This window comes from Nerophis lumbriciformis, linkage group LG11 (genome assembly GCF_033978685.3).
Source record: "Nerophis lumbriciformis linkage group LG11, RoL_Nlum_v2.1, whole genome shotgun sequence".
NCBI classification, from domain to species: domain Eukaryota; kingdom Metazoa; phylum Chordata; class Actinopteri; order Syngnathiformes; family Syngnathidae; genus Nerophis; species Nerophis lumbriciformis.
This window is the reverse complement of record NC_084558.2, coordinates 14,874,990-14,902,909: the sequence shown is the minus strand read 5'-3', so window position 1 is coordinate 14,902,909 and position 27,920 is coordinate 14,874,990. Positions and strand designations below refer to the sequence as shown.

Below are 27,920 nucleotides of genomic sequence, written 5' to 3'. Positions count from 1 at the left end.
CTAATAATTAATAGCGTGTTTCACGTGTTTAAGAAAAAAACAAAAAAACAAGCTGCAGGCCACAAATGACCCCCTGGGCCGCACATCGGACATATCTGCCCAAGTGTGAAGGTGATTGACAGGTAATCAATCCATGCAAAGACTGCATGGATTTACAATTTCCTGCAGGTTTGCATAAATGCATGATTCCACAATCAAAGAAAAGAATCAAACCCTTTGCGTTGTCATCAGTGTTACACTCATCCACACCCCCAGTCACTCTCCCTCTCTCTCTCTCTTCCACTGTCTATCTCACTCTTGGTGGTCTCAGTCTGCTGAGCGCTCTGTCGCTGTGACGCACTCTTCGCCCGGGTTGGCCACCAACACTTTTGCTCTTTTGCTCACGCATTTTCTGCAAAGAAATATCTGTTCCTGTTGAGAATGACCTGAGAGACATCAACCGAGGGCTGTGAGTGGGTGCGTAAACGCCGGCTTGTGCACAACCGACAGGCGCAGGTGGATGGATGGATTGCTGGATGGATGGATGGATAGATAGATCTCAACGATGGACTTGATATGAGGAGGACCTTATCTTCCAAGAAGTAGGTATTAATGATAAATCAGTAATCACGAATTCCAAGAAAATCTAGTGATTTTTAATTTTTTTGCTTTGCTCAATTTTAAGTTACTAGAAAGGTTAAAAAAAAATAGTTGAAATGAAATCTGCATAGAAATGTATCAATGTTGAATAGCTTTAAAAATGCTGTCCTATTTAAAGATTACATGTCTGCTATAATCTTGTCAATTGACACTAATGTCTTAATAGATAACGCCTTTGAGACTTTCATCATTTGATTATGCAGCTAAATTGGCTCATGCTTATTAAAAATAAAAATGTACACTACATGGCTGTTTTATGTTTTATGATTTTAGAAATGTCTGTAGAATACATGTTTCCTTGAAATGTTGAAAAGGAGCCATATTAAATTCTCCTCCTAATTGGCTCTCTGAAGGATCCGTTCATTTCATTAGTGGAACACGAGGAAAGGCAAGCAAAGTTCCCCGTAGAAACTCAGGCTCTAAATGGGATTATGCATATTTGACAGCCATCCTACTTGATGTAGAGCGGGGAGAGTGAACACACGCCTCTGAGAAGAGCATTTTCAGATCGAGGAAAATTACATAAAAATTACACTGTGAATGAATGAAGAGCACCCTGAAAGTGTGGCCCAGAACCTTATAATGACTTAAGTAGAAGAGAATTACAGTTTTGAAATGGCCCAGCCAGAGCCCAGACCTACGTCTATATAGATCTTTTGCACAAAACAAAACCTGTCAAATAGTGAAAAATATTTTCCATCCATTTTCTTTAAAGTTAGAGTGCCAATGATTGTCACAGACACACTAGGTGCAGTGAAATTATCCTCTGCATTTGACCCATCCCCACAGGGGAGCAGTGAGCAACAGCGGTGGCTGCGCTCGGGAATCATTTTGGTGATTTAACCCCCAATTCCAACCCTTGATGCTGAGTGCCAAGCAGGGAAGTAATGGGTCCCATTTTTATAGTCTTTGGTATGACTCAGCCGGGGTTTGAACTCACGACCTACCGATCTCAGGGCGGACACTCTAACCCCAAGGCCAATGAGCAGGCTGTTACATAAATAAATAAATGGGTTGTACTTCTATAGCGCTTTTCTACCTTCAAGGTACTCAAAGCGCTTTGACACTACTTCCACATTTACCCATTCACACACACATTCACACACTGATGGAGGGAGCTGCCATGCAAGGCGCTAACCAGCACCCATCAGGAGCAAGGGTGAAGTGTCTTGCTCAGGACACAACGGACATGACGAGGTTGGTACTAGGTGGGGATTGAACCAGGGACCCTCGGGTCGCGCACGGCCATTCTTCCACTGCGCCACGCCGCCCCCACATTCTTGTTTTATTTATTTTTTTATCAACAGAATGAGAGTTTCCAGTAAAAGAATGTCTTTGGACTGTGGTAGAAACCGTGAAAAATATACAAATATAAAAGTCAAGTCAAGTCAAAGTGTTTCAAATATGACGATTCTAGCTCATTTTTGTTTTTTTCTTCAATTGAATTTTACAGGTTTCTATTCCAAAAAAACAAAAAAAAAAACAGATTTGCAATCTGGTAGTGTTTTAGGAATCATTCATTGGACGTAAGCGAGTGAGACTCCACTTATTGAAGGGCATAGAAGGTTGAAACCTGCCGCAGCGGCAGAGATGTTTGTCCCCATGGTCGATTGAATAAACATTTGTCTTCGGTAGCGAGCAACATGCTGCCCTCCTCGTTCCCTCTCCCAAGCTGCCTTTTTGCATGTATGCACCCAACCACACACTGACACACGCATCAAGCCCTGCACTGGATGATTTTTTTCTGTGTCCTGCTTTGGTCAGACAGCAAGAAAAGATCATGAATGTGATGAATGCAAATTGTCAAATCCTTTTATGATGGCAGAGAATGTGCAGTAAATCTGACAGTGGTTATTCCTTTGCAACTGTTGCTATGGATCTCAGAAGATTCCTGTCACTCACGTTATTCTCATTCCTTTACAGATGTCTCCATTCAGCTGAGAAGTGACAACTTCCTCGTACGCCCGCCAACTTAACGCTCAGCAGCTATGGCGCTGGATCAATGGTCCTTCCTCTCATCTCCGCCCAACATGACCATCCCCGAACCCCTGCTGTACGACAGCTTCCTCCAGGGCAACGAGTCCGGCCTGGACCTGAACCTGACAGTCGAGACAAGGGAGCCCCACCAGGACAAGACCAGCTCGGTCGTCATCACCTTCATCTACTTTGTCGTTTGCGGCGTGGGGCTTTGTGGCAACGCCCTGGTCATCTACGTCATCCTGCGCTACGCCAAAATGAAGACGGTGACCAACATATACATCCTCAACCTGGCGGTGGCAGACGTGCTGTGCATGATGAGCCTGCCGTTCATCGCCTTGCAGCTGGCGCTGGTGCATTGGCCCTTTGGCGAGGTGCTGTGCAGGGTGATCATGACTGTGGGTAGGTGGAGAGCGGCGCACACTTCACTACACAGCAGTGCTTTTATCTGAGCAAATAAGCACTTTATGGCTCCGCAACAGCAAAATGATCCAAAAACCATTAACTGAAACGGTTCACATTTAGAGTCCTCCGGTGGGTTTATATGGTGGAAAATGTATCCATAAAACATTTTGAAAATAACCGGGGGATGGAATTTGTAATGGGCTAATCCCAACATAACATAATTTAGACTTAGACTTCCTTTTTATTGTCATTAAAATTTGAACTTTACAGTACAGATAAGAACGACATTTCGTTGCATTAGCTCAGGGGTGTCAAACTCAAATACAGAGTGGGCCAAAATTTAAAACTGAACAAAGCCGCGGGCCAAGGTTGAACAAATTAACCTTTTAATAGGGACCCAAACAAGTTTTGCATTGAATATTGAACAAGCAAGGCTTATATAACTTTATAGTGACACGCAAAATCGAGTTTCAAATAATAATAATAATAATTAAAAAATATCAATGGCATATCAAATACAATTTAAAATAAAAATTGAATGCTTCTTATCTATTTGCAGCCTTCTGAGGTAAATATCAACATTAACTTTTTCCACAGGCTAATACATTTGAAAATAAAATAACAATGAATAAACCAACCATTCAGGACTTTAAACTGCTCAGTTTGCAACACACTGATCTAATCTGATGTGCCCAAGCCAGATACCTGCCATCTTTTCTTGAATGGTAGTTCATTATTGTCGGGGCTCAGGCTTTGAGCTGAGGCAACCTTCATTATCGAACAAAGGTGTTCATCAGTCATTATATCTTGTAGTCCACCTGGACCACAGTCTTGGGGGCGTGCCTTAAAGGCACTGCCTTTAACGTCCTCTACGAGCTGTCGTCAAGTCCGCTTTTCATCCATTCTAACAACGTGCCGGCCCAGTCACAACATATGTGCGGCTTCTGTACGCACACACACGTAAATGCAACGCATACTTGATCAACAGCGATACAGGTTACACTGAGGGTGGCCATATAAACAACTTTAACACTGTTAGAAATATACGCCACAGGCCGCACATATTATGTGACTGGGCCAGCACTTGCTGGACTGGATGAAAAGCGGACGTGACAATTTTCGGGAGGGGCACTGAAATTTGGGAGTCTCCCGGGAGGGTTGGCAAGTATGAGAATTAGCGGTGAATGCGGTGTTACCGCGGCACCGCCGCTGTATATAATCGGCGGGCCAGCTCTAGTGTTAATTTGATATCGCCTCAAGGGCCAAGTGAAATTGCACGGCGGGCCAATTTTGACACCCATGCATTAGCTCATGGTAGTGCAGGATAAAAGAGCAATAAGGTGCAAATATAAATACATAGATTACTGTACAGATACATATATTGCAATTTTGCATACGCATATGTTTATGGATGTGTGTTATGTTCAGAGGTGGGTAGAGTAGCCAGAAATTGTACTCAAGTAAGAGTACTGTTACTTTAGAGATTTATTACTCAAGTAAAAGTAAGGAGTAGTCACCCAAATATTTACTTGAGTAAAAGTAAAAAGTATGTTGTGAAAAAACTACTCAAGTACTGAGTAACTGATGAGTAACATATATACACACACACATATATATATATATATGTATATATATATATATATATATATATATATATATATGTATATATATATATATATATATATATATATATATATATATATATATATACATACATTGATATATACAGTATATAATTTATATTTATTTATTTTGCCGTTTTTGTTTACATGTTAAAGGTGTTTTAATGAATATACATGCATGTTTAACACATATAGATTCCTTTCTTTCATGAAGACAAGAATATAAGTTGGTGTATTACCTGATTCTGATGACTTGCATTGATTGGAATCAGACAGTAGTGATGAACGTCCACGTTTTCAAATGGAGGAGAAAAAAAGTTCCTCCTTTCTGTCTAATACCACATGAAAGTGGTTGGTTTTTGGCTTCTTATTTGTACAGCTTCCATATTTGTTTTTATACACTTTACAAGAAATACATTGGCGGAAAACTCCGTAGCTTGCTAGCTTGTTTGTGCTGGCTTTCGGAGACTCTTATTTTGAAAGCGCGGGCGCGATGGAGCGGCACTTTTATTGTGAAGACAGGAACTGTGAAGTCAGTCTTTAGGCTTTTGACAGGATGTATGGTTGAAATAAAAAAGGGTCTTTTTTCCTTCACACTTTTGATTGATTGATTGGAACTTTTATTAGTAGATTGCACAGTACAGTACATATTCCGTACAATTGACCACTAAATGGTAACACCCGAATACGTTTTTCAACTTGTTTAAGTCAGGTCATGTGACCCCTGGCTCTGTTTGATTGGTCCAACGTCACCAGTGACTGCATCTGATTGGTGGAACGAAGTGAACGTCACCAGTGACTGTATTTATTGAAACGCAGGCACTATGAAGGTCTGTCTGACAGACCAAAACAAACAAAGCGTGCATTAACAGATCGATAAAAATTTGTAGCGAGTAGCGAGCTGAATGTAGATAAAAGTAGCGGAGTAAAAGTAGCGTTACTTTTCTATAAATATACTCAAGTAAAAGTAAAATTATGTTGCATTAAAACTACTCTTAGAAGTACAATTTATCCCAAAAGTTACTCAAGTAGATGTAACGGAGTAAATGTAGCGCGTTACTACCCACCTCTGGTTATGTTGTCTTTATATACCAGCGAGTTAATCCATTTTTGGGGGGAATTGAGGGGATTATTATGATGCGGGGATTATTATGATGCGTTCAAGAACGTAACATAACATGAGTATAGTAGGCGTGTCCTTGTGAATAATATAACATTTCTATATGATCTGTGCATCCATTTCCAAATGTCTAGAGATTTCACCACTTCTGATCACCACAGGACCGAAGCGGTCCAGATGTTATCTGGCTGTCACAAGGGTCCTTCCAATTTTGCCTCCCCACTCCTGACAACGCCAAACCATGACATGGCAGCCTATCCACCAATCAATCACTCAAAATAGAATTATATAGCTCTTAATCACAAGTGTCTCAATGGGCTTTGCAAAGTCATGACGACATCCCCCCATCGAAACCCACATTCGGGCAAGGAGAAACTCAAAAAACTCAAACTGGAGAAAAGTAATAATAGGAAGGGGCCAGATGTAGGGATCCCCCCTTTCAGGGTAATCACATGAAATGGATGTCTTGTGGGTATAATTATTGAAGTGTTAAAATAATAGCTTGTATTCCGACACGTGACTTCTTCCCGGAAGTGAAAACCAGTGGCGGTCAACCAAGCAAAGATGGCTGTTGTACAGCAAGAAAAGAGGCTTCAATTTTTCTGCAAAAAGCAGATACGAGCAAAAAATCGGACTATGCAATAAAATAGATCCCTATACTTTACCAAAAAAAGATTTGTCGTGTAATATCAAGGATTATACTGCACGTTGGACAGATATATCGAACTATTGTGCTGCGGACGTTATCTACACGACAAAACAGATGAAAACTTGGAAAAGCATGGAGGTCTGCAACTTCTTTGTGTGTGGCTGGGTCAAGGAAATTGGTATCAAGACTTTCATGCATCGTTTTTGCTCGGGTAAGGTTGCATTTCATGATTTACCTTCGCGTCTATATAAGACATGTTTATCAAAATATAACTATAGATGCTAACAGTGTGTATGTTCTGAAAGCTTCATTTATGATTGCTGTCTTTGGTCAAATCTTTTAGGTTCCGCTCACTTTGGAATTCTTTTATTTAGACCCGCCAAGTTGGTGCTTTACGAAACACTCATAGCAAAAATGCGTTTAAGAAATACAAATAATATCAAAATATAATACTTAAATGGGAAATAATAATCGTATTAAGTATATGAAAAAAACCTAAACGTAGTGATTACTGCAAACTTATGCATCCTTGGACTGGTCGTCATTTTGTAGAATCTTGCATTCTCCTGCTCTTTTTGTTTACCCCTCGAGGAACTCTGAAAAAACTATTATCCTTTTCACGATTTGAAAACAACACAATCAGAGGGCATTTTTTCTTCGAGAAAGGCTAAATGGCGCTTAGTACCCATTGAGAAAAGAGCTAGCCTGACCACCAGGCATAGTTTAATGGGCGGGATGTGAGCCGGACGTGACGTCAGTAAAATCTAAGCAATAGACGATGCGGGAGTCCAGTCTATTGGGAAGCCAACGAATAGTCATAGGGGATCTTCTTCCGGGTTCAGCCAGGTCAGTCCACACCTTGTATGCAAGAGTTGGGTCACAACTGGAGTCAGCTTGCACCTCATCCAGAGTTGTATCCTCCCAGAAATAGCCCACTAAATAATTACTACAATGCCTCCATCTTCTGGAGGCGTGTCCCAAACCATTTCTCATTCCAACCCAGCTAGAGCATCATCCATCTCCATTGTCAGTCACGCTGAAGTCACCTTCCAACTGGGCATGGCCTTACAGCTAATGATCACACTTCTAACACCATTTGTTAAATAGCACCCTTAGGCCTGGTTTAGCACCTTGTCTTGTATTCAGCACAGCCCCAACCCCTGACAACAACCTACTTTCTTAAATCTATTTCAGTACACAATGGAACACTCTGCGAGCATTTGCCAAAATAATGACTTCATAACTGTAGCTCTATTAGGCTACTACTACTACTGTTGTCTATTACTTTTGCACACTGATAACAAATGTTGGCAAGATTTTTATATTTTTCCTAGAATAATTCATGATTCTTTCGAGTTATATTATGAACATCAACATTTGAGTTCCATCTCAGTTATCTTCCCTGTCCAACTTTGAACCTCAGTGAGTTGCTTCTCCATTTGATGAAAGGTGAGCTATGGTGATTTTAGTCTACATTTAAAACTATTCCTTGTGGTCTAGATCAGTGTTTCTTAACCATAGGGCCAGACCCGCCAAAAAATAGCTCTTTCTCAGCCGGGGTCCGTATGAGCCACAGCAGTACTCAGTTGTAAAACATTTTTCTACCACTTGTGGCAGTAATGACAATATCAAACAAACAGAAAAAGTCTGGAGCAAAAATTATAGAGAAGTTTCTTATGCGCAAAAATTATGTATTTTATTTTTTTTGCACTGACATTTCATTGACAGTTTATTTAAGAAACATATCCATCCATCATTATTAATTATGATTAGGATTATTAGTCAGAACGTATTTATTTTAGCACTGCGTAAATTGTATGTAAATTAACTTTTCATCAGTTTTTATGAGTCCTTTCCTTTGCAGTATATTTGATTAGTATTTCATTTTGTAATTGGCCTGACCTAAGCCTTGATAATATTCTTTGTGATTAACACGTTTTCATATCATTTGACAAGGCTTATCCTGTTAAACTGTAAGTATGTTTATATGTAATTGTATTAAATAATTATACCAGAGTAAGATTACTAATTCAGTGTTAATATTTGATTGGGCCCTGGGCCCCTGTGTATTGGAAAAGTGGGGCCCTGAGGTCAAAAAAGTTAAGAATCTCTCATCCAGATTATCGGATACAATTTGGTATAAAGTTTTTACCCACAGTCACTTTCATAACCCGTTTTACAAGTTTGTCTGCAAGATGTTCGATTACAAAGGAGTTCCCAGATTGCAAATGAAACCACGCCCCACCCTCTACAAAATATCAGATATTTTCACATTGTACATGTTTAAATATATATCTTGACGTCATCGCCGCAATTTTCATTCTAGACGAAAAATAAAATAAAACTTAATGCATATTACAGTCGCAATCAAAAGTTTACATACACTTGTAAAGAACATAATGTCATGGCTGTTTTGAGTTTCCAGTACTTTCTACAACTCTTATTTTTTTGTGATAGAGTGATTGGAGCACATACTTGTTGGTCGCAAAAAACATTCATGAAGTTTGGTTCTTTTATGAATTTATTATGGGTCTACTGAAAATGTGACCAAATCTGCTGGGTCAAAAGTATACATACAGCAATGTTAATATTTGGTTACATGTCCCTTGGCAAGTTTCACTGCAATAAGGCGCTTTTGGTAGCCATCTACAAGCTTCTGACAAGCATCTGGTTGAATTTTTGACCACTCTTCTTGACGAAATTGGTGCAGTTCAGCTAAATGTGTTGGTTTCCTAACACGGACTTGTTTCTTCAGCATTGTCCACACGTTTAAGTCAGGACTTTGGGAAGGCCATTCTAAAACCTTAATTCTAGCCTGATGTAGCCATTCCTTTACCACTTTTGACATGTGTTTGGGGTCATTGTCCTGTTGGAACACCCAACTTTGCCCAAGACTGATGATTTTAGGTTGTCCTGAAGAATTTGGAGGTAATCTTCCTTTTTTCATTGTCTCATTTAAAGCACCAGTTCCATTGGGAGAAAAACAGGCCCAGAGCATAATACTACCACCACCATGCTTGACGGTGGGAATGGTGTTCCTGGGATTAAAGGCCTCAACTTTTCTCCTCCAAACATATTGCTGGGTATTGTGGCCAAAAAGCTACATTTTTGTTTCATCTGGGACTTTGTCCTATTTTTTTTTATATTTCCTCCTAGCCTGAAACAGAGGGGAGGAGTTATTTCCACTCTGGCTGTCAGCTTGACTTAATTTCCAAACAAGTAGGTCCACCTCTCTGTGACACCACAACATAGCCAGACTGTAAAACGACTGATTCTTATAGTTTTGACGCTTTTGTTTAACACGAGTATCCAACATTCATAAGTCAGAAAAGACAAAATCCATCGTTAGTTTACTTTAAAAACATTGGTGACTTCTGATTGTATCTGCTTTTCTTTCTTCTCCAGATTCGCTCAATCAGTTCACCAGCATCTTTTGCCTCATGGTCATGAGCATCGATCGATACTTGGCCGTGGTTCACCCTATTAGGTCGACAAAATGGCGGAAGCCCCGCGTAGCCAAGTTCATCAACCTGACAGTGTGGGGTGTGTCGCTGTTAGTCATCCTACCTACGATGATTTTCAGCGGTCTGGACAAGGTGCCGGTATGCAGCATCATTTGGCCCGAGCCCCAGGATGTCTATTACACCGCCTTCATATGTTACACCTTCTTCATTGGATTCTTCCTACCCCTGGCTGTCATCTGCATGTGCTACCTGCTAATCATAGTCAAGGTAAGAACAGCAAAATGACGCATTTACATTAAAAGGAATGGTAATGGCTTCATTTATTTTGAACACTTAACAAAATTACACTGAATTTCAACACAAAAAAAATGTCTAAAAAAAAAAAAAAAAAGAGTAAGAAGACTCATCTTAAAATAATCCTGCTCCTTTTTCCGTGTATGGAATGTTTTACAGTTGAACGCTCCTCAAATTGCTTGCACATTTGCTTTTGCTTGAAAAGTCATGAGAATGGACAATCGTAAAGGATTTTTAAATTGCGGTAATTTCATTGAATGCTTTAACCACAATGACAATACCAAATTTGGACAATCGACAAAACAATCTAGAAATATCCTGTACTGCATATATGTTTGCTCTGCTAGAATGGAGGTTAATTCTGCCATGCGTTTATTTTTAAGTTTTGCACTGAACAGGAAGTCACAGTTTGCATGTAATAATGAAACTAGAACAGACCTCCGACCCCCGCCAAAGACTTCAATTTGGCTCGCCAAACATCACCCAGATATATGAAACCATACAGAAAACTGCTCAGTGTTGGAGGTAATGCATTGATATCAGAATTGGGAGACACGCGTACAAATCCCAGCCGGGGTAAATGAACATGTACCATTATTTTGATTAAAATATCATTCATATTTGTATTCATTTCAGTATATTTGTATTATGTCTAGATAATTATTTTTTTTATCATTTATTTTTAACGATACTGACTCACAGAGAGTCAGAAAAATTAGGGTTGCTGGACAAATGTTCTCCACTAACACGTCAACATAAACAAACTGATTTTTCATGAAAATTATTCTTTCATCGTGCAAATTTGATGTTAAAGTGTTGTTAAACTGTGGTAAGCATTTTATCCCACCTTCTTTGAGCACGTAAACTAGGCCCATACGTAACACACATTAGTTTGGTTTATTGTCAGCTAATGATAGCGATTTAGCAAAGTTTAGCTACTAACATTTACTATCATTGGATGTATATTCTATCATAACAACAACATGACTGTAAATTGTTATTAGCCTCTCTGGCATTGTGTTTGTGTGTGTGTACGCACTATGGACGAGTACGAGACGGGCGTGAGTGACAGCTTATAACGGCAGCCTTTTTACCGTGGTCGACGAACAATTTGTATTTAATATAATTAGTACCTCTGAAAAGATATAGACATTTTGAAAAAATATATATGTATCTTTTTAAACCACTAATGGTAACATAAGCCAGCAGGTGATGTGCTTGTATTTTTTGGTTTGAAAACTTCAAGCACGTTGCATAGAGTCCAGATTTCCGAAATATTTACAAACAAGTTCTCTTCATGTATTTTTTTGTCCCTGAAAAGGAATCTGGCAGTTATTTCCTATTATATCAATTAGTTTTGAGTGATCAGTAAATAACAAATTCTTGGTGTGACGTCATCTACAGAACTGGAGCCCATTTCCGGCATAGACAGTGTAGATAACAGCATGTAAAACCATTGTTTTGATCACTTCATTGCATGTTTTAGTCACCCTGGTCCATGATTTCTGTAATGGTTAACATTAAACTGATATGGTCATTGGCCATTTATCATCCAGGTCTTCCATAAACAACATAGTGTATGTTCCCTCATGCGATTTCAGCTTTTCCTCAAGCATCTGGAGGAAAGCATCAGTAGAAGAGGACACAAAATATAATACTAGCAGCTTACCTTATTTTTCTCTAGTTTTTAATAGCTAAAACTGTTTTTCTGTAGTTTTTCACAGTTTTTTTAGAATCACGATTGGCTTGAGTCTTTTCATTTTTCTATCCAAACTCGGACCAAAACCCTCCTCCTTGGAAATCAGAACCATTAAATTGTTGGCTTATATTTCTACTGCGTTCACTTTGCGAGAGTCAATTTGACTGGAGAGGTCCATACTTTCGTCATAGTCCCATAATTTGGAAATAAATGCAAGTTGACCCCTTTTTTGTTGTATTGTTACAACCTACAACAATGCATCAGGTAGACATATTTGATGATTCCTTCAAATTCGGCGCAAAAAAACATGAAGATGCTAACAGAAATTTTAAAAGGGAACCACATTTTTGGGGGAAATTTTGCCTATCGTTCACTATCATTATGAGAGACAAAAACTCACGTCTTTTAATTTTTTTAATTTTAAAAATGATTAAAAAAAACGCTTGGAAGATGCGGCTAATGGGAGTCACCGTTTAGCCTTAAAAGCCCCCTAAAACACCTTCAAAACGGTGCATTTATCTCCGTTTCCATAGCAGCGCACTTCTGACTGCTGGCAACAACCCCTTCTGGATACAAATCGTGCCTGTGTGTTCTAATCATGGCAGACTTGGTAAAAAACAAAACAAAGACGACTATTTTTGGTCAAATGAGGATTCACAATCTTATCTTTTTTAGTCAGAATTTAGGGAGGATTAACTACTGCTTATAGAAACGAGCACAAAGGAAGAGCGAGTTGGAGCAGACCAAAGCCGGTAGAGTGAGGTGAAAGTGAGTCGAAGCTTCTAAATGTAGAACTTGAAGCCAAGTTTTTTCCACATAAATGGCATGCTTACCCATAATTAACTGGAAAAAACGTCCCTGGCTGGACCAAACAGACAACTGTCCATCGAATGAGTCACTTTATATCAATCATGATACACGCAGCACATCAAACAAAACATGAAATGTGGGCTAATACTTTAAAGATACTGTAATATAATTATTCATATTGTTCAGTCAGGACAGGTTATTGCCCTATCGCAGTGTTGTGCTTTATGAACTCAAACGCGCTTTGTGTTGACGTAGAAGCTAGCTTATCTCTTGCCGTAGTTACCTTCAACAGCTAATACCATAGCACACCGATGTGTTAGTACGCTAGTAAAATAGTTCCCCGGTGTTCGCTCTTACAATAACAATGTTAAAGTTAAAGTTCCAATGATAGTCACACACACACTGGGTGTGGTGAAATGTGTCCTCTGCATTTGACCCATCCCCTTGTTCACCCCCTGGAAGGTGAATCCGGGAATCATTTGGTGATTTAACCCCCAATTCCAACCCTTGATGCTGAGTGCCAAGCAGGGAGGCAACGGGTCCCATTTTTTGTAGTCTTTGGTATGACTCGGCCGGTCGGTTTGAACTCTGAGCTGGTATGTCACTACAGTTTGGTTATTATACAGGTTACGGAACATAAATAAAGTATTGTTGACGGTTTTTGAATGCATTTTTAAAGTAATTTAGAGGCAGAATTGATTGCTCCCATGTCCTGCATTGGTACAGCCCAGGGGTCGGCAACCCGCGGCTCCGGAGCCGCATGCGGCTCTTTGATCACTCTGATGCGGCTCAGCAGCTTACTTGCTAAACCCCCCAATTTTCCCGTGAGACTTCCGGATTTTAGTGCCTTTCGCAGAAAACTCCCGGGATTAATATTCACCGATCTTCACCCTTATGGCTATATTAAGGGCGTGCCATGATGGTACAACATTTGGCACCCTCTACAACCTGTATTAACAGCGTGCCAGCCCAACACTTGTTATACAATATACATCTTCTGCTTGCACACCTACGGGACAGCAAGGCATACTTGGTCAACAGCCACGCAGGTTACACTGACGGTGATCATATAACTTTAACACTCTTACTAATAATGCGCCACACTTTGAACCAAAACCAAACAAGAATGACAAACACATTTCGGGAGAACATCTGCACCTTAACACAACATAAACACAACAGAACAAACACCCAGAATCCCATGCAGCCCTGACTCTTCCGGGCTACATTATACACCCCTGCTACCACCAAACCCCGCCCCCACCCCAACCCTGCTCCCTCACACATCAACCCCCCCCCCCCCCCCCCCCCCCCCCCTCTGTGCGTCGGTTGAGGTGGGCGGGGTTTGGTGGGGGGGGTGTATAATGTATCCCGGAAGAGTCAGGGCTGCATGGGATTCTGGGTATTTGTCCTGTTGTGTTTATGTTGTGTTACGGTGCAGATGTTCTCCCGAAATTTGTTTGTCATTCTTGTTTGGTGTGGGTTCACAGTGTGGCGCATTATTAGTAAGAGTGTTAAAGTTTTTTTTTATACCGCCACCGTCAGTGTGACCTGTGTGGTTGTTGACCAAGTATGCCTTGCTGTCACCCACGTGAGCAAGCGGAAGCCCCATACAATGTGTGGCTGATCAGGCACGCTGGCTGTAGTGGGTGCTATGTGCTGTACCACCTGACGCTGACAAGCGCCATTCATATAAAACCCGCGTGCCGCACCAGCTTTCAAATTTCACATAAAGGTGTGGACAGCGTGTCTGAGACCCCTGGTTTATACATAGCACAAAGCAACAAAAAAAAATTGTATGCAGTGTTATTTCATTTAAAATTTCAAAAAATTTTTGCGGCTCCCGTTGTTTTCTATAATTTGTGAAACTGGTCAAAATGGCTCTTTGACTGGTAAAGGTTGCCGACCCCTGGTATAGCCACAAAGAACAAGCCGATTTGTGTATGTTAGAAAGCGGGGAAAAAACTAAAAACTTTGGTCTTCTTATCCCTCGTAATGATTATGAACGATAAGCAAAATTCCCCAAAAAAGTGCAGTTCACCTTTAACACGCTGTATGAAATTGCCTCCAGTCTTCTGTAGGGGACGGAAGCTCGCCCACATTTTGGAAATAAAAGTGAGCGGTCCAAAATATGCTGAAAACATAAACAAGCCTAAAAGTACTACTGTCTATTTTTGGGGCGGTATAGCTCGGTTGGTAGAGTGGCCGTGCCAGCAACTTGAGGGTTGCAGGTTCGATCCCCGCTTCCGCCATCCTAGTCACTGCCGTTGTGTCCTTGGGCAAGACACTTTACCCACCTGCTCCCAGTGCCACCCACACTGCTTTAAATGTAACTTAGATATTGGGTTTCACTATGTAAAGCGCTTTGAGTCACTAGAGAAAAGCGCTATATGAATATAATTCACTTCACTATTTTGGGGAGAATTTTACCTTAGGTCCAGAAATGTGAAATAAGTGCCAATGCCAATAAGCCCTTTGAGCTTAAACAAGATGAACTGAAAAAGACTATTCAATTTAATAGATGATAACCATGATTGAAAGGAGCTGACTGAAGTGTTCCCTTTTACTAGGTGAAATCGTCAGGCATGCGCGTGGGTTCAACCAAGCGCAAGCGTTCAGAGCGCAAGGTGACGCGGATGGTTTCCATCGTCGTCGCCGTCTTTGTCCTCTGCTGGCTGCCCTTCTACATTTTCAACGTCACGTCGGTCACCAGCTCTATCAACCCCACGTCTGCCGTCAAGAGCACCTTCGATTTCGTGGTGGTGCTGGGCTACGCCAACAGCTGCGCCAACCCCATCCTCTACGCCTTCCTGTCGGAGAACTTCAAGAAGAGTTTCCAGAAGGTCCTGTGCCTGAAAATGGTGACGGGCCTGGATGAGATGGAGCGGAGCGACAGCAGGGCGGACAGGAGCCGGATGGTTAACAACGCCTTGATCATCAACGCCAATTTGGAGGCTCACAACACGGCGTTGCTCAACGGCGAGCTGCAAACCAGCATTTAAGGGCCAAGGTCCAGAAGAGGAACTGCTTGAGATGGTCACTACTGCAGGGGGGTGGTGTAATAGCTGACCCTGTGGACTTGGGCACATGAAATAACGGAAATCTAAACAATTTCCCAACAGAGGCCAGAGAAGGTACACTGAACCCAGCTCATGACTGTTTGAGCAGATGAGGCAACTTGATCCGGTTGACCCCCGAGCACAGAATAACACACAGCAAGCCTGTTGACTGACATCAAACATTAGTTGCACCGACGCTTACGTCATTAACTCAATGCCAGAGTGGAAACTAGACCCAGTCAGGCTTGTATTGGAGAGTTGGTCTCTGAATGTGCTGATAGACGGGCGACTATAGCTTAATGGTGTGTATGTGTGTGTGGGAGGCGAGATGTTTGGAATCCCAAAGTCATTAGGCGCTGTTTTCATTAAACGGGAGACGTGCTGAGAAAGCCAAACTTTTCAGTGGAAGACAGCCAGCGACTCTCAAAAGATAAACCCGAAAACCACAAAAAAACAAATAAAAAAGGTTTTGATGGTAATGATCTGTTTAGAAGAGCAGCAGAGTAACAAATGGCAAACTACTCACGTGTTTATTTCCCGACAATAAAAGACGTTGGCGGCTGGCCGGGCGATGCCGCACTGATCCGTAAATTCTTCAATGGCCGGGTGGCGAAACAAATTGGCAGCGGCGACGACCCCGCTTGATTGAAAACAGTTTGGTCGTGTAAATAGGAACATGCTTTCCGCTAACCTGGCACATGTGCAAACACGCAGGTTGGCCGACCAATAAGGTCAGCAAACTCGTTGATTGTTTTTAGGAACCTCTCACTATGTCTTTTTTCTGGAACCCTTGCCACTGTACAAGTTTATCATCCGTATCCATATCGTTAATAGGTGTTGACGATAATTAGGCTAAAACAAGGTCGCCACTCTTGGCACGCCATCATAGTCAATGTGACCATGAGTCTCCTTTAAGATAAACATTTTACACTGCAAGACACTCTAATTTTCATGAAGATGATTTTAATCTACATTTAAAACCCTTCCTTGTGGCCCATATATTAAATATGATATGGTCTGAAAATTGCGTACATTTTGCTCCACAGCTGCAGTTACAAGCCATTTTGTCTGCAAGATGTTCAGGAGGCCTTTCTCAGACTGCAAATGAAACTAAGACTCTCTCCAGAACTATCATAATATATCTTATTTTTATTTTTATTTTTATTTTTTTAAATCAATCCAACAAAATAATACACAATAATACCAGAATAATACAGTTCCAATTCCAAAACCAAACCCAGCAACTTTCAGAATAGCAATCAACAGAGCAATTGAGAGGACACACAAACATGACACAAAACAATCCAAAAGTCATCAAACAAAAAATAATAATATCAACAACAGTATCAATATTAATAAGAATTCCAACAAAACAGAGATTAGAAATCCCTCATTGACATTATCATCACAGCCATTTATATAAAAAAAAAAACATTTAAAAAATAGTGTCACAGTGGCTTACACTTGCATCACATCTCATAAGCTTGACAACACCTTGTGTCCAATATTTTACACATAATTTATCTTTTGAAAATGTACCTTGTTTAAATATATATTTTGAAACTGTATTTATTTTTCCATACTTCAGAAACATATTGATTCACCCGGTCACAACATTAGGTACACCTGCACACTCGCCGATCGATTCAGAGCGCAGAGTAGCAGCATTTTCGTCACTGCATGTCGCACGTCTGTGTTATTGTGCACATGTCAAAATTGTATAAAAAAAAATACTTCATCTTACCTTATTTTGTGTTTCCCCCTATCCTGAAGCAGCTCTGTCTGAGAGCTTGACTTCATGTCCAAATAAGTGTTACCACCTAGTTGTGACGTCACAACAGACTGCAAAACCCCGCCAACAGAGGCATCCAAAAACTGCATGCAAGCTTACGCCAAAATGCAAGAACCTTATGATTTGACACTTTGACAGTGTTTAACACAAGTATCCAACAACATTTATAAAAGACAAAATGCATCATAGTTCCTCTTTGACTGTATTGCTGTAGAATTTGGTTAGATTAGGACACAAGGACACACAATCTGCCTCCCGTATTTATGTACAAAAATATTTGTACAGTTGCCAGATCATATTGTATATCATTTCCTCATTATTGCGTTTCCCCTTTTAAATGTATTCAACACAAGCATGTCAAACTTGCTATCATTGAGGGCCGCATCACTGTTATAGCCGCTTGTAACAGTGAATATATATCACTATTGCTATTAGTAATAGCAATCAAATTCATATGAATTTGATTATTTAAGTCAAGCAAATATTTAGGTATTTATTTTCATTTTAACAAATGTTTGGAATATATTACTTCTGCAGCTATCGATTGTTTGATTAATTAAGTAATCGAATAAAACACACTTCCTAGCCTCAATGCGTATTTTAAGGGAAGTAGTTGAAATAAACAACCTTTCTGCTCGCCATATCCTTCATGCTATTCGTCTGATAAATGCATCCAAACAACATTGAATTGCACTTTTAATGTGTGTGCAATAAGAAAATAATTTAGAAAAAAACACCATCGCTCTGCACCGCATTGCAGCGGCCGTACGGAAACTACAGCATGTCCACATATTCAAAGTTCTGGGCACTCCATGCAGTCCAGATTTGATTTACCTTTATTAGTTACGCTTATTAAATGATTAATCAAATCAACAAAGCTTTTCTCTCACCAAATTAATCGATTGTATTGATTCATTGTTGCATCCCTTGAATATAAGATAATATAATGATTAAGACTGTCTTTGACTAAAGATTTTTAGAGTCAAATCTGATTTGTTACATTGTGTCAAAAGTCGACAATCAGTCGAATTTATGGCGTTTTTATTTCTTTTTTTTAATGAAAAATAAACAGATGATGATGATACTAATCCGTAGATTGTACTTTATGCTGACTGGTCACTGGAGGTCAGCAATGTCACATGGATGTGCTCTAGTACATTTATCTATAAGAAGGAAAATAGTTTTTCATTAAAGTTAAAAGTTAAAGTTAAAGTACCAATGATTGTCACACACACACTAGGTGTAGCGAAATTATTCTCTGCATTTGACCCATCACCCTTGATCACCCCCTGGGAGGTGAGGGGAGCAGTGGGCAGCAGCAGTGGCCGCGCCCGGGAATCATTTTGGTGATTTAACCCCCAATTCCAACCCTTGACGCTGAGTGCCAAGCAGGGAGGTAATGGGTCCCATTTTTATAGTCTTTGGTATGACTCGGCCGGGGTTTGAACTCACAACCTACCGATCTCAGGGAGGACACTCTAACCACAAGGCCACTGAGTAGGTGAAAGTAAAATGAACAAAACAAACAACTACATTTTAAACGTGTTTCACTTTAGAAAGAAGTTTGTGAGGTTCTCGATCTGGCGCAGCACCAAGAGGACATCAAACTTGATTAAATAGACAAAAAAAAAAGTCGGAAAACAGTTTCTTTATGTGAATCAGCGAAATTAACATTAACCTTGAACTGCACCTCCCAGCACATCCTGGCAGGCGCCATGTGCGTCTTCCACGGGATTCGGCCGACAAAAGGCGCTCGATGGCACGGCGAGCTTCGTGTCTTGGCAGAGCCTCGATCACGTCCCCTATGTAGTAGAAACAGCCTCCCAACACTATTAGTCAAATATAATTGTGTGCAGACAAATAGATTTTGTATAATAAGAGATGTGAAAGGCCAAAACGCGCCAACTGATTGCAAGACACCACACAAGGAACCGATGACTGCAAGCAGCGATTGCGCTCTTGTGACACCCACTTGGCTCTCCAAGTACCACCATAATGACCAACATTAAAATACAGTTGCGTAGTAGGCCTACGTATTCATTAAAAACAAGGCAGAGGTTTTATTTAACAAGCATATTTTATGTTTTTGGCCACTGTAACATTACGCACAGTTTGAACAGTAACACTGTGTTTGAAAATGTAATTAAGTGATAATTTGCCATACCACGAGATGGAGCCTTAGTACCACAGTTTGAGAATCACTGCTCTAAAAAAAATATTCACCTGCACAAAATAATATTTTATTAATATATTTTTTTTAATACGCAATCGATCTATCCTCCCAACACACCTGCGGTACTTAAGGGGCTTCAGCCTTTACTCGCCTTCCTCCCATGGGGGTTTAATATCCGACGATGCGACAGCGAGGTCGATGGTTGACTCAGACCCCTCCAAATCGAGTCGTCAATCATTTGAAGACAGCCCAAATAAAAATTGTTGCATTGTCAGATATTTAAGTTTTTAAAAAATGCCAACTTTGCCCTCACTTCCATTGAATTCTGGCTCAATGTTTATGATTGTAACAAAATGTACTGAGTTGTCAGCTTTTACATGGCAGTCAACTATTGGTTTATGTGGCATATTCATCAAAGCATGTTAGTGCAGATACATGTGAAAATGTTGTGCAATCTAGCACGTTTTTCACAATTCCTGACTAAATCGCTCTTATTTTGAGTTCTTCTGACATCTTCCCACTATTATAAAAAGTAATGCTTTAACAAAGAAAAAATTAATTAGAGCATCGGTCAAATTAAAAGGTCCCCATAACAACCCGAGGAAAAAAATAATAAAATGTCTTATGTAATTCTAAATTTTGCAGATTTAATTAGGAATGTTCTGGAGAGAAAGCATTGCCCTTTTCAGCTGTATCAAACAATTTGTGCACAGTGACCTTATCTTCCATGTAGATATGAGGTTTTCTGCGGTGGAAATGAGGTCATCCTGCAGTGTCAGGTTGACTTTGAAGCACATTTCTGCTTGGTCAATTATAATCCTTTTTTTCATATAGTCTGACATTGTGTGTAACTACAGTTGAGCACATTTGGCAACTAAATATTTCAAAGCATTCTGGTCTCCCACAAAACACACTTTTACCACACATTTGCATGTTACAGATACCTCAGAGATTTGAATACAATATATCCGAATTAGAAATGAGTGATATGGTGAAGTATTTTTGGAATTCAGCGCATTCCGTAAAAGCAAGGATGTGACTTGGTCTGAATAGTGTTTTTTTACACAATAGGCCACACACACACACACGCAAACACACACACACACACACACACACACACACACACACACACACACACACACACACACACACACACACACACACACACACACACACACAGATTATTGTATTTGCTACCTTCTTGAGACCTCCGGAAAAAAAGGACCACCCTTTCTAGATATATCAATATTTGTATTTACAACATTAATAATGTATACATACTATGCAAATATAAAAAAGTTTGTTGTGAAAAATTAGTTGAAATTTCACAAGAAAAAGGTCACATTTTCACAAGAAAAACGTATAATTTTGGAAGTATTATAATAAAAGTCGTAATTTTACTCAACGCAAGTCAAAATTTTACAAGAAAATCGAAACATTTTACTCGACAAAAGTCACAATTTTATAACAAAACATTAAAATGTTGGCAATATTATAATAATAATCGGAATGTTACTCAAAAAAATGTCACAATTTTACAAGAACAGCAAAACAATTGGCAATATTGTGATAAAAGTCAGAATTTTATATGACGAATGTCACCATTTTGCATTAAAAAGTAATAATTTTACATAAAGAAGTAATCATTTACGAGAAAATAATGCAATATTACAGAGGATTCTTAATAGGACTAGTTGTTAAAGATCCCTAAATATTCAGCACAACAATTAAATGGGGTTGGAGATGTCCTCTTGGGTTTGGTGGAGTCTGGCAATAATCACGTGGTGCCACCAGTACAACACATCTTCAGTTGTGTTCCCCGACGTCATTGGGCGTTTCGGCCATTTATCACAAGACACCCTCTGCCGAGGTTGACCCACCACAGGCTGATCAGACCTGGGTGTGTGTTGCATGGTGGCACCACGTGGTTATTTGGCAGCCCATGCTGCATCCCTGCGCTTCAGCCACAGCCAGTGACTGCTCCGTTCTGCTGCGGTGGCAAGTTCTTCAATGGCCTTACGTTGGGCCTGTCCTCTGATTCCTACTTCTTTCAGGAACCTTGTGATGGAACTGGCTACAAAGCCTCTGCAGCCCACCTCCACTGGCCACACCTTCACGTTCCAGCCCCGTGCCTCTGCTTCAGCTGCCAAGTTGGCATATCGCAGCCTCTTCCGTTTGAATGCCTCATTGATGGCGTCCTCCCATGGGACCGTTAGCTCAACGATGAAGACACGGCGGCAGGACATGGACCAGAGGACCAGGTCTGGGCGCAGGCTGGTTGCTGCAATTTCGGGTGGGAAGATAAGCCTCTGGCTGAGGTCTACCCGCATTTCCCAATCTCGGGCTGCGTTCAGTTGGCCTAAGTCTGGAGGTGATGGCTTGGTACGCCGTTTCTCTCCTTCCCGGATGGAAGTTGTTTTGCGTGGGAAGGTAGCCTGAGCATTTAGAGGCATGGCATTGGTGACTACTCTCTTATTCTCAAGTTCGGCAGCCAAGCACTTCAGTACCTGGTTGTGGCGCCAGGTGTATCTCCCTTGAGTCAGACTGGTCTTGCAATTACCAAGATGTGTTTGAGGGTTGCTGGGGCTGTACACTGGAGACAGGCTGGGTCCTCTCCATACCAGAGATGTAGGTTGGTTGGAGAGGGCCGGACATCATATGTGGCTCTAATGATGAAACTTAATCTTTTAGACTCCATGCTCCATATTTCGTTCCACGTGATTGTTCTCCTCTCCTCTCACCTTGTCCAGCGGCCCTGCTGGGCTTGGGAGACTGCCTTGGCACACCTGGCTGCTTCCTCCTGGTGGCGCACTTCCTCCACCACCATGTGCCGCCGTTCGGTTGCAGTTGCCTTTTGCCACGTGGGTGTTGTTGGTTCCAAACCAAGGCCCCCTCTGCCATATTGGACATGCCCCACTACATCCCGGTGTCTGAGGGCAGTCTTTGCCACTGCGACTGCTGCAGATGGATTCCATTTCCTCCCTGCCGCTAGGGTTGGAGCAGCACCTCTGACGAATGGGTCCCGGGATTCTGTGAGAGTCATTTCCAGCCTTGATTTGGCACATTTGTACTCCTCCACCACGCTTGAGATCGGTAGGGAGAGGGCTCCGTTGCCATACAGGCCTACGCTGCTAAGACATCTCGGCAGTCCAAGCCATTTCCTCACTTGTGCATTCACCAGCCTCTCCAGCCGATTGGCATGGGATAGAGCGACCTCATAGATGGAAATTGGCCACATGAGACGGGGCAGCAGCCCAAACTGAAAGCACCACAGCTTCAGCTTCCCAGGGAGAGTAGTGTTATTGATCTGATTGAGTCCACTGATTGTATCCTACCTGAGTTGGTCCACCTGCTTAGAGTCTTTGAGTTCTGCGCTATACCAGCGGCCAAGGCTTTTGATAGACTTTTCTAGAACTGTTGGTATTGGCTCGTTGTTGATGTGGAACCTCTCATTGGTAAGCTGGCCCTTGATGATGGAGATACTGCGGGATTTGCTTGGTTTAACCTCCATTCGTGCCCATTTGATGTTTCCCTGGAGTTTATCTATCAGGCGTTTGGTGCATGTATTTGTTGTTGTTATTATCGTCATGTCGTCCATGTACGCCCTTATTGGAGGAAGACGCAGCCCGCTCTTCAACCGCTCCCCTCCAACCACCCATCGAGATGCTCGAATAATAACAGAAACAGAAAGAATATGAGAAATTGTTCCCAATTTTATAAGAAAAAAGTCGACACATTGTGAGAAAAAGACTGCTTTTAGTATTTTTTAAATTTTTTTAAGTTTTTTGTTTGTAATTGGTTTTTAATCTTCATTATTTACTTCAAGTTATTACAGTATGTCTCTATGTACACATTTATTCTATTTTTTTTATTTATTGATTTTGGCCAAAGGGGACACATTTCAATGTCTTACACACACTTGTTATTTCATATGTTGACCAGAGGGGGAGCACTTTTAAAACTGACACACAGTCAATTTGAAAAATCCCTCCTTTTTGGGACTACCCTAATTTTGATAGATTTCACCACCAGGGGTGCAGATGAGACATTCTATTTTAGATGCAATGGTTTTCCGTATTGGGACCATGATTTATGTCCTAACTTGTTCACCGGTCCTCATATGGAAGGTACTTTTCCTTGTTGATGTCTCAAGAAGGGTAGAAATACTAGAATACACACACACACACACACCAAGAAGGGTAGAAATACTAGAATACACACACACACACACACACATGCACACACACACACACACACACACACACACACACACACACACACACACACACACACACACACTTGAGTCACGATAATGTCTGCATGCACACGCACCCACACACACACACACACACAACACACACACACACACACACACACACACACACACACACACACACACACACACACACACACACACACACACACACACACACACACACACACACACACACACACACTCGAGTCACGATAATGTCTGCACGGATGTATTTCTCCCTCTGATGCATCAGACAGATGTAACCTCTCAGCAACAAGAAGACTCAATGACACCATTCAACTGCCTCAGTGCATCCAAAAAGTCTTCACAGTAATGAGCTTTTTTCACATTTTGTTATGTTACAGCGTTCTTCCAAAATGGAATAAATTCACAATTGTCCTCAAAATTCTACACACAATACACATTGAAAATGTGAGATTTTTTTTTATTTTTGCAAATCTATCAAAAATTTAAAAAAATAAAATATACATGTAAATAAGTAGTCATATCCTATGCTCAATGTTTCCATTTCATTTTCATTTATTCATTTATTTCGGACAATGACACAAAAAAGTACAAGGTAGACAAGATGTAATAATATAAATTAATATAGTGCAAAAGGTAATGTACAGTATGTCAGCATGATGATCCAGTTTTGCCTGAAAGGGAGTGAGAATAAAATAGTTTATTTAATCCCACACCCAGTTCTCCATACAGTGATTAATACATTGAGCTTCCCTGTTACTTTGTTTCGGGATTATAATACAAATGTTGTATCATGGTGGCATTACCACAGGTAACAATAATTATTACACTGTAACAATAATTTGTATCAACAATGTAGGAATAATCAATATACCAACAATGGTAATAGACAACATAGCAACAATGGTAAGGAAACATTGAGCACATGTTAACTCTATGAGACAGATTACAACAGCAGGTCAAATTAAAGACCCTCGACTTGTCCAGGGTGTACCCCGCCCTCCGCCCGATTGTAGCTGAGATAGGCTCCAGCACCCCCCGCGACCCCAAAGGGAATAAGCGGTAGAAAATGGATGGATGGATGGATGGATCTCTATATTTGAACCAGACCCCATGTTTGTATAATAGTTTAAATCGATTAATAGTTTGGCAGTGCTTGTGTTGTAAGTCCAGTTTGTTCCATAGTTTTACTCCGCATACAGACACACAAAACCGTTTACGAGTGGTTTGAGCACTCGGCAATGAGAAATATCCGAATCCTTTCCAGTTATAAAAAAAGGTTAGGCGGCAATAATTTGTTAAATTCTTTATATAAGATTATTAATGTATTATATTTAACAAAATCATCAAATTTGAGCAACTTTGATTGCATATACAGATTATGAGTATGTACTAAATAAACAATGTCAGTACTTTGTTGATGCACCTTTGGCAGCAATTAAAGCCTCAAGTCTTTTTGAATACGATGCCACAATTTTGGCACACCTCTCTTTGGGCAGTTTTGCCAAAATACCTCTTAGCAGCACCTCCTACGCTCGATTAGATTGGAGGGTTTTCATCCATGCTGCATCTGTACATTTCTGCATTCATCTTTCTCTCTATCCTTTTTTGTTATCTACATAAGAAAATGTGGAAAAAGCGAAGCACCGTGAATACTTTCCGGATGCACTGTATTAGTAATATCCACAAATCGAAACATTGCCCCTCTCTATATAAAACCAAATCCCCGCGTATACACTCATTGTCAATCATTTACTCCCATTCTTATGTCCACCCACTCCTTTGTTTTGCTCGCACAGAATCATGCAAACCGAAAACCGTCTTCGGACTGACATGAACTGAAAGAAAACAAGACTCTCGGTGCATGCAGTAAATGGGCCGTTGTGATGTTTGATCCGTGTTGACAGGACGGTTTGAACCAAAACTAATGTAAATGTAGCGTGATGATATGTCACATGTAGACACTTGTGTTTTTTTCTCTGTGCAAAGAGGAATCTAAATATCTGATAAAATGAGGTCACATTACGAGAGTTTTCCATGTGTTTAATCATTGGGGTTGACATGTAGCTCACATCGCGGCTACACACCACACCACCACCACATATGTACATCTCAGTTGTCTATACAATTCGCCTGGCTGTCAATTTATAGCGGGGAACGGGGTTGGTTGTCACACTTTTTACTCGAGTGCAAAATTGCTCATCGTCAAAACATTCTTTCAAGAGTCATTCGAACATTAAATTGAAGTTTAGATTATTGGCTTGAAATGTGTACCCTTCTTGTTATTTTCCAACTAAACTTTTAAAGACCCTTGTGACTAATGGGACACAATTAAATGAATACATCTATAAATAATTACTTAAATGTGTCATTAATTAATTATAATTGGCCTTAAGTACATACATATTCAATTAAATGTGTCATCAATTTATTTAATGTAAAATTACATTAAATAATCTAATTAATTCATTATTTATTCCATTATTTAAATATTTCGTGATTTAATCTATCATGGATTTCTTTATTTAATATTTTGTTTAATCAATGACACATTTAAGTAATTATTTTATAGTTTTTTAATTTTGTCTCATTTGGCCCACCATACTAGGGATATTCCTAACAGGGTTTTATGCTTCTGATTCAAATAGACTATCCAAACGTAAGATCGGCCGTTACTAATACCAATAACAATCATATGTATTAACTGTAAATTGTTATTGACAGTACATCATTTGCTAGCATTTAAGTACCGCCAGGATGAGAAAGTTCAGAGTGTATAAAGCATTTTTGGAATCCCATTTTACTTCAGACCAAAATAATGTTTTGACTCATTATACTAAACTGCTATTAGGTTTGGAATCAGCTTAAACAAAAAACAAAACAAAAATTTAAACCAGTTTTATTACTAATCTTATGTATTACTATACTTTACTTTTACCCCAGTAACCTAGCACTTGAACATTTAATATAAAGATAACTCATCTTATGCAACATATTTATATATATATATATATATATATATATATATATATATATATATATATATATATATATATATATATATATATATATATATATATATATATATATATATATATACTGTATGTATATATATATACTGTATGTATATATATATGTATATATATATACATACACATATATATGTACATAAATATACACATACATACATATATATATATATATATATATATATATATATATATATATATATATATATATATATGTATATATATTTATATATTAATATATTTATATATATATATATATATATATATATATTTATATATTAATATATTTATATATATATATATATATATATATATATAAATATATTAATATATAAATATATATACATATATATATATATATATATATATATATATATATATATATATATATATATATATATATGTATGTATGTGTATATTTATGTACATATATATGTGTATGTATATATATATACATATATATATACATACAGTATATATATATACATACAGTATATATATATATATATATATATATATATATATATATATATATATATAGCCCTGCGATGAGGTGGCGACTTGTCCAGGGTGTACCCCGCCTTCCGCCCGATTGTAGCTGAGATAGGCTCCAGCGCCCCCCGCGACCCCAAAGGGAATAAGCGGTAGAAAATGGATGGATGGATGGATATATATATATATATATTTATATTTATATATATATATATATATATATATATATATATATATATATATATATATATATATATATATATATATATATATATATATATATATATATATATATATATATATATATAAAATAATAATAACAATACAATAAATGTTTGGCATTAGTATTTAGGACCAAGAGAGTTGAGCAAAAAAAGGAGAAAAAGATCTGAATTAACATTTTTTATGCACTGTTATATCTCTTAAGGACTTTTTTGTCTCAGCTAAGATGATTTG

The 27,920-nt window shown here is 39.4% G+C and overlaps 1 protein-coding gene across 2 annotated transcripts; it reads left to right on the top strand.

The window, feature by feature from the left end:
* The first annotated feature begins 309 nt into the window (after positions 1 to 309).
* LOC133610714 (somatostatin receptor type 2-like) lies at positions 310 to 26,925 on the top strand. Of its 2 annotated transcripts, XM_061967252.1 has the most exons (4): positions 310 to 581; positions 2,563 to 3,018; positions 9,818 to 10,143; positions 15,250 to 26,925. In XM_061967252.1, exons 2-4 carry the CDS (start codon positions 2,628 to 2,630, stop codon positions 15,679 to 15,681), a joined length of 1,149 nt encoding a protein of 382 aa, XP_061823236.1. In that variant the 5' UTR covers positions 310 to 581; positions 2,563 to 2,627; the 3' UTR covers positions 15,682 to 26,925. The 2 variants fall into 2 exon arrangements, with proteins under 2 accessions (XP_061823236.1, XP_061823237.1); XM_061967253.1 differs by lacking the exon at positions 310 to 581 and having other exon boundaries at positions 2,432 to 3,018.
* The last annotated feature ends 995 nt before the right edge of the window (positions 26,926 to 27,920 follow it).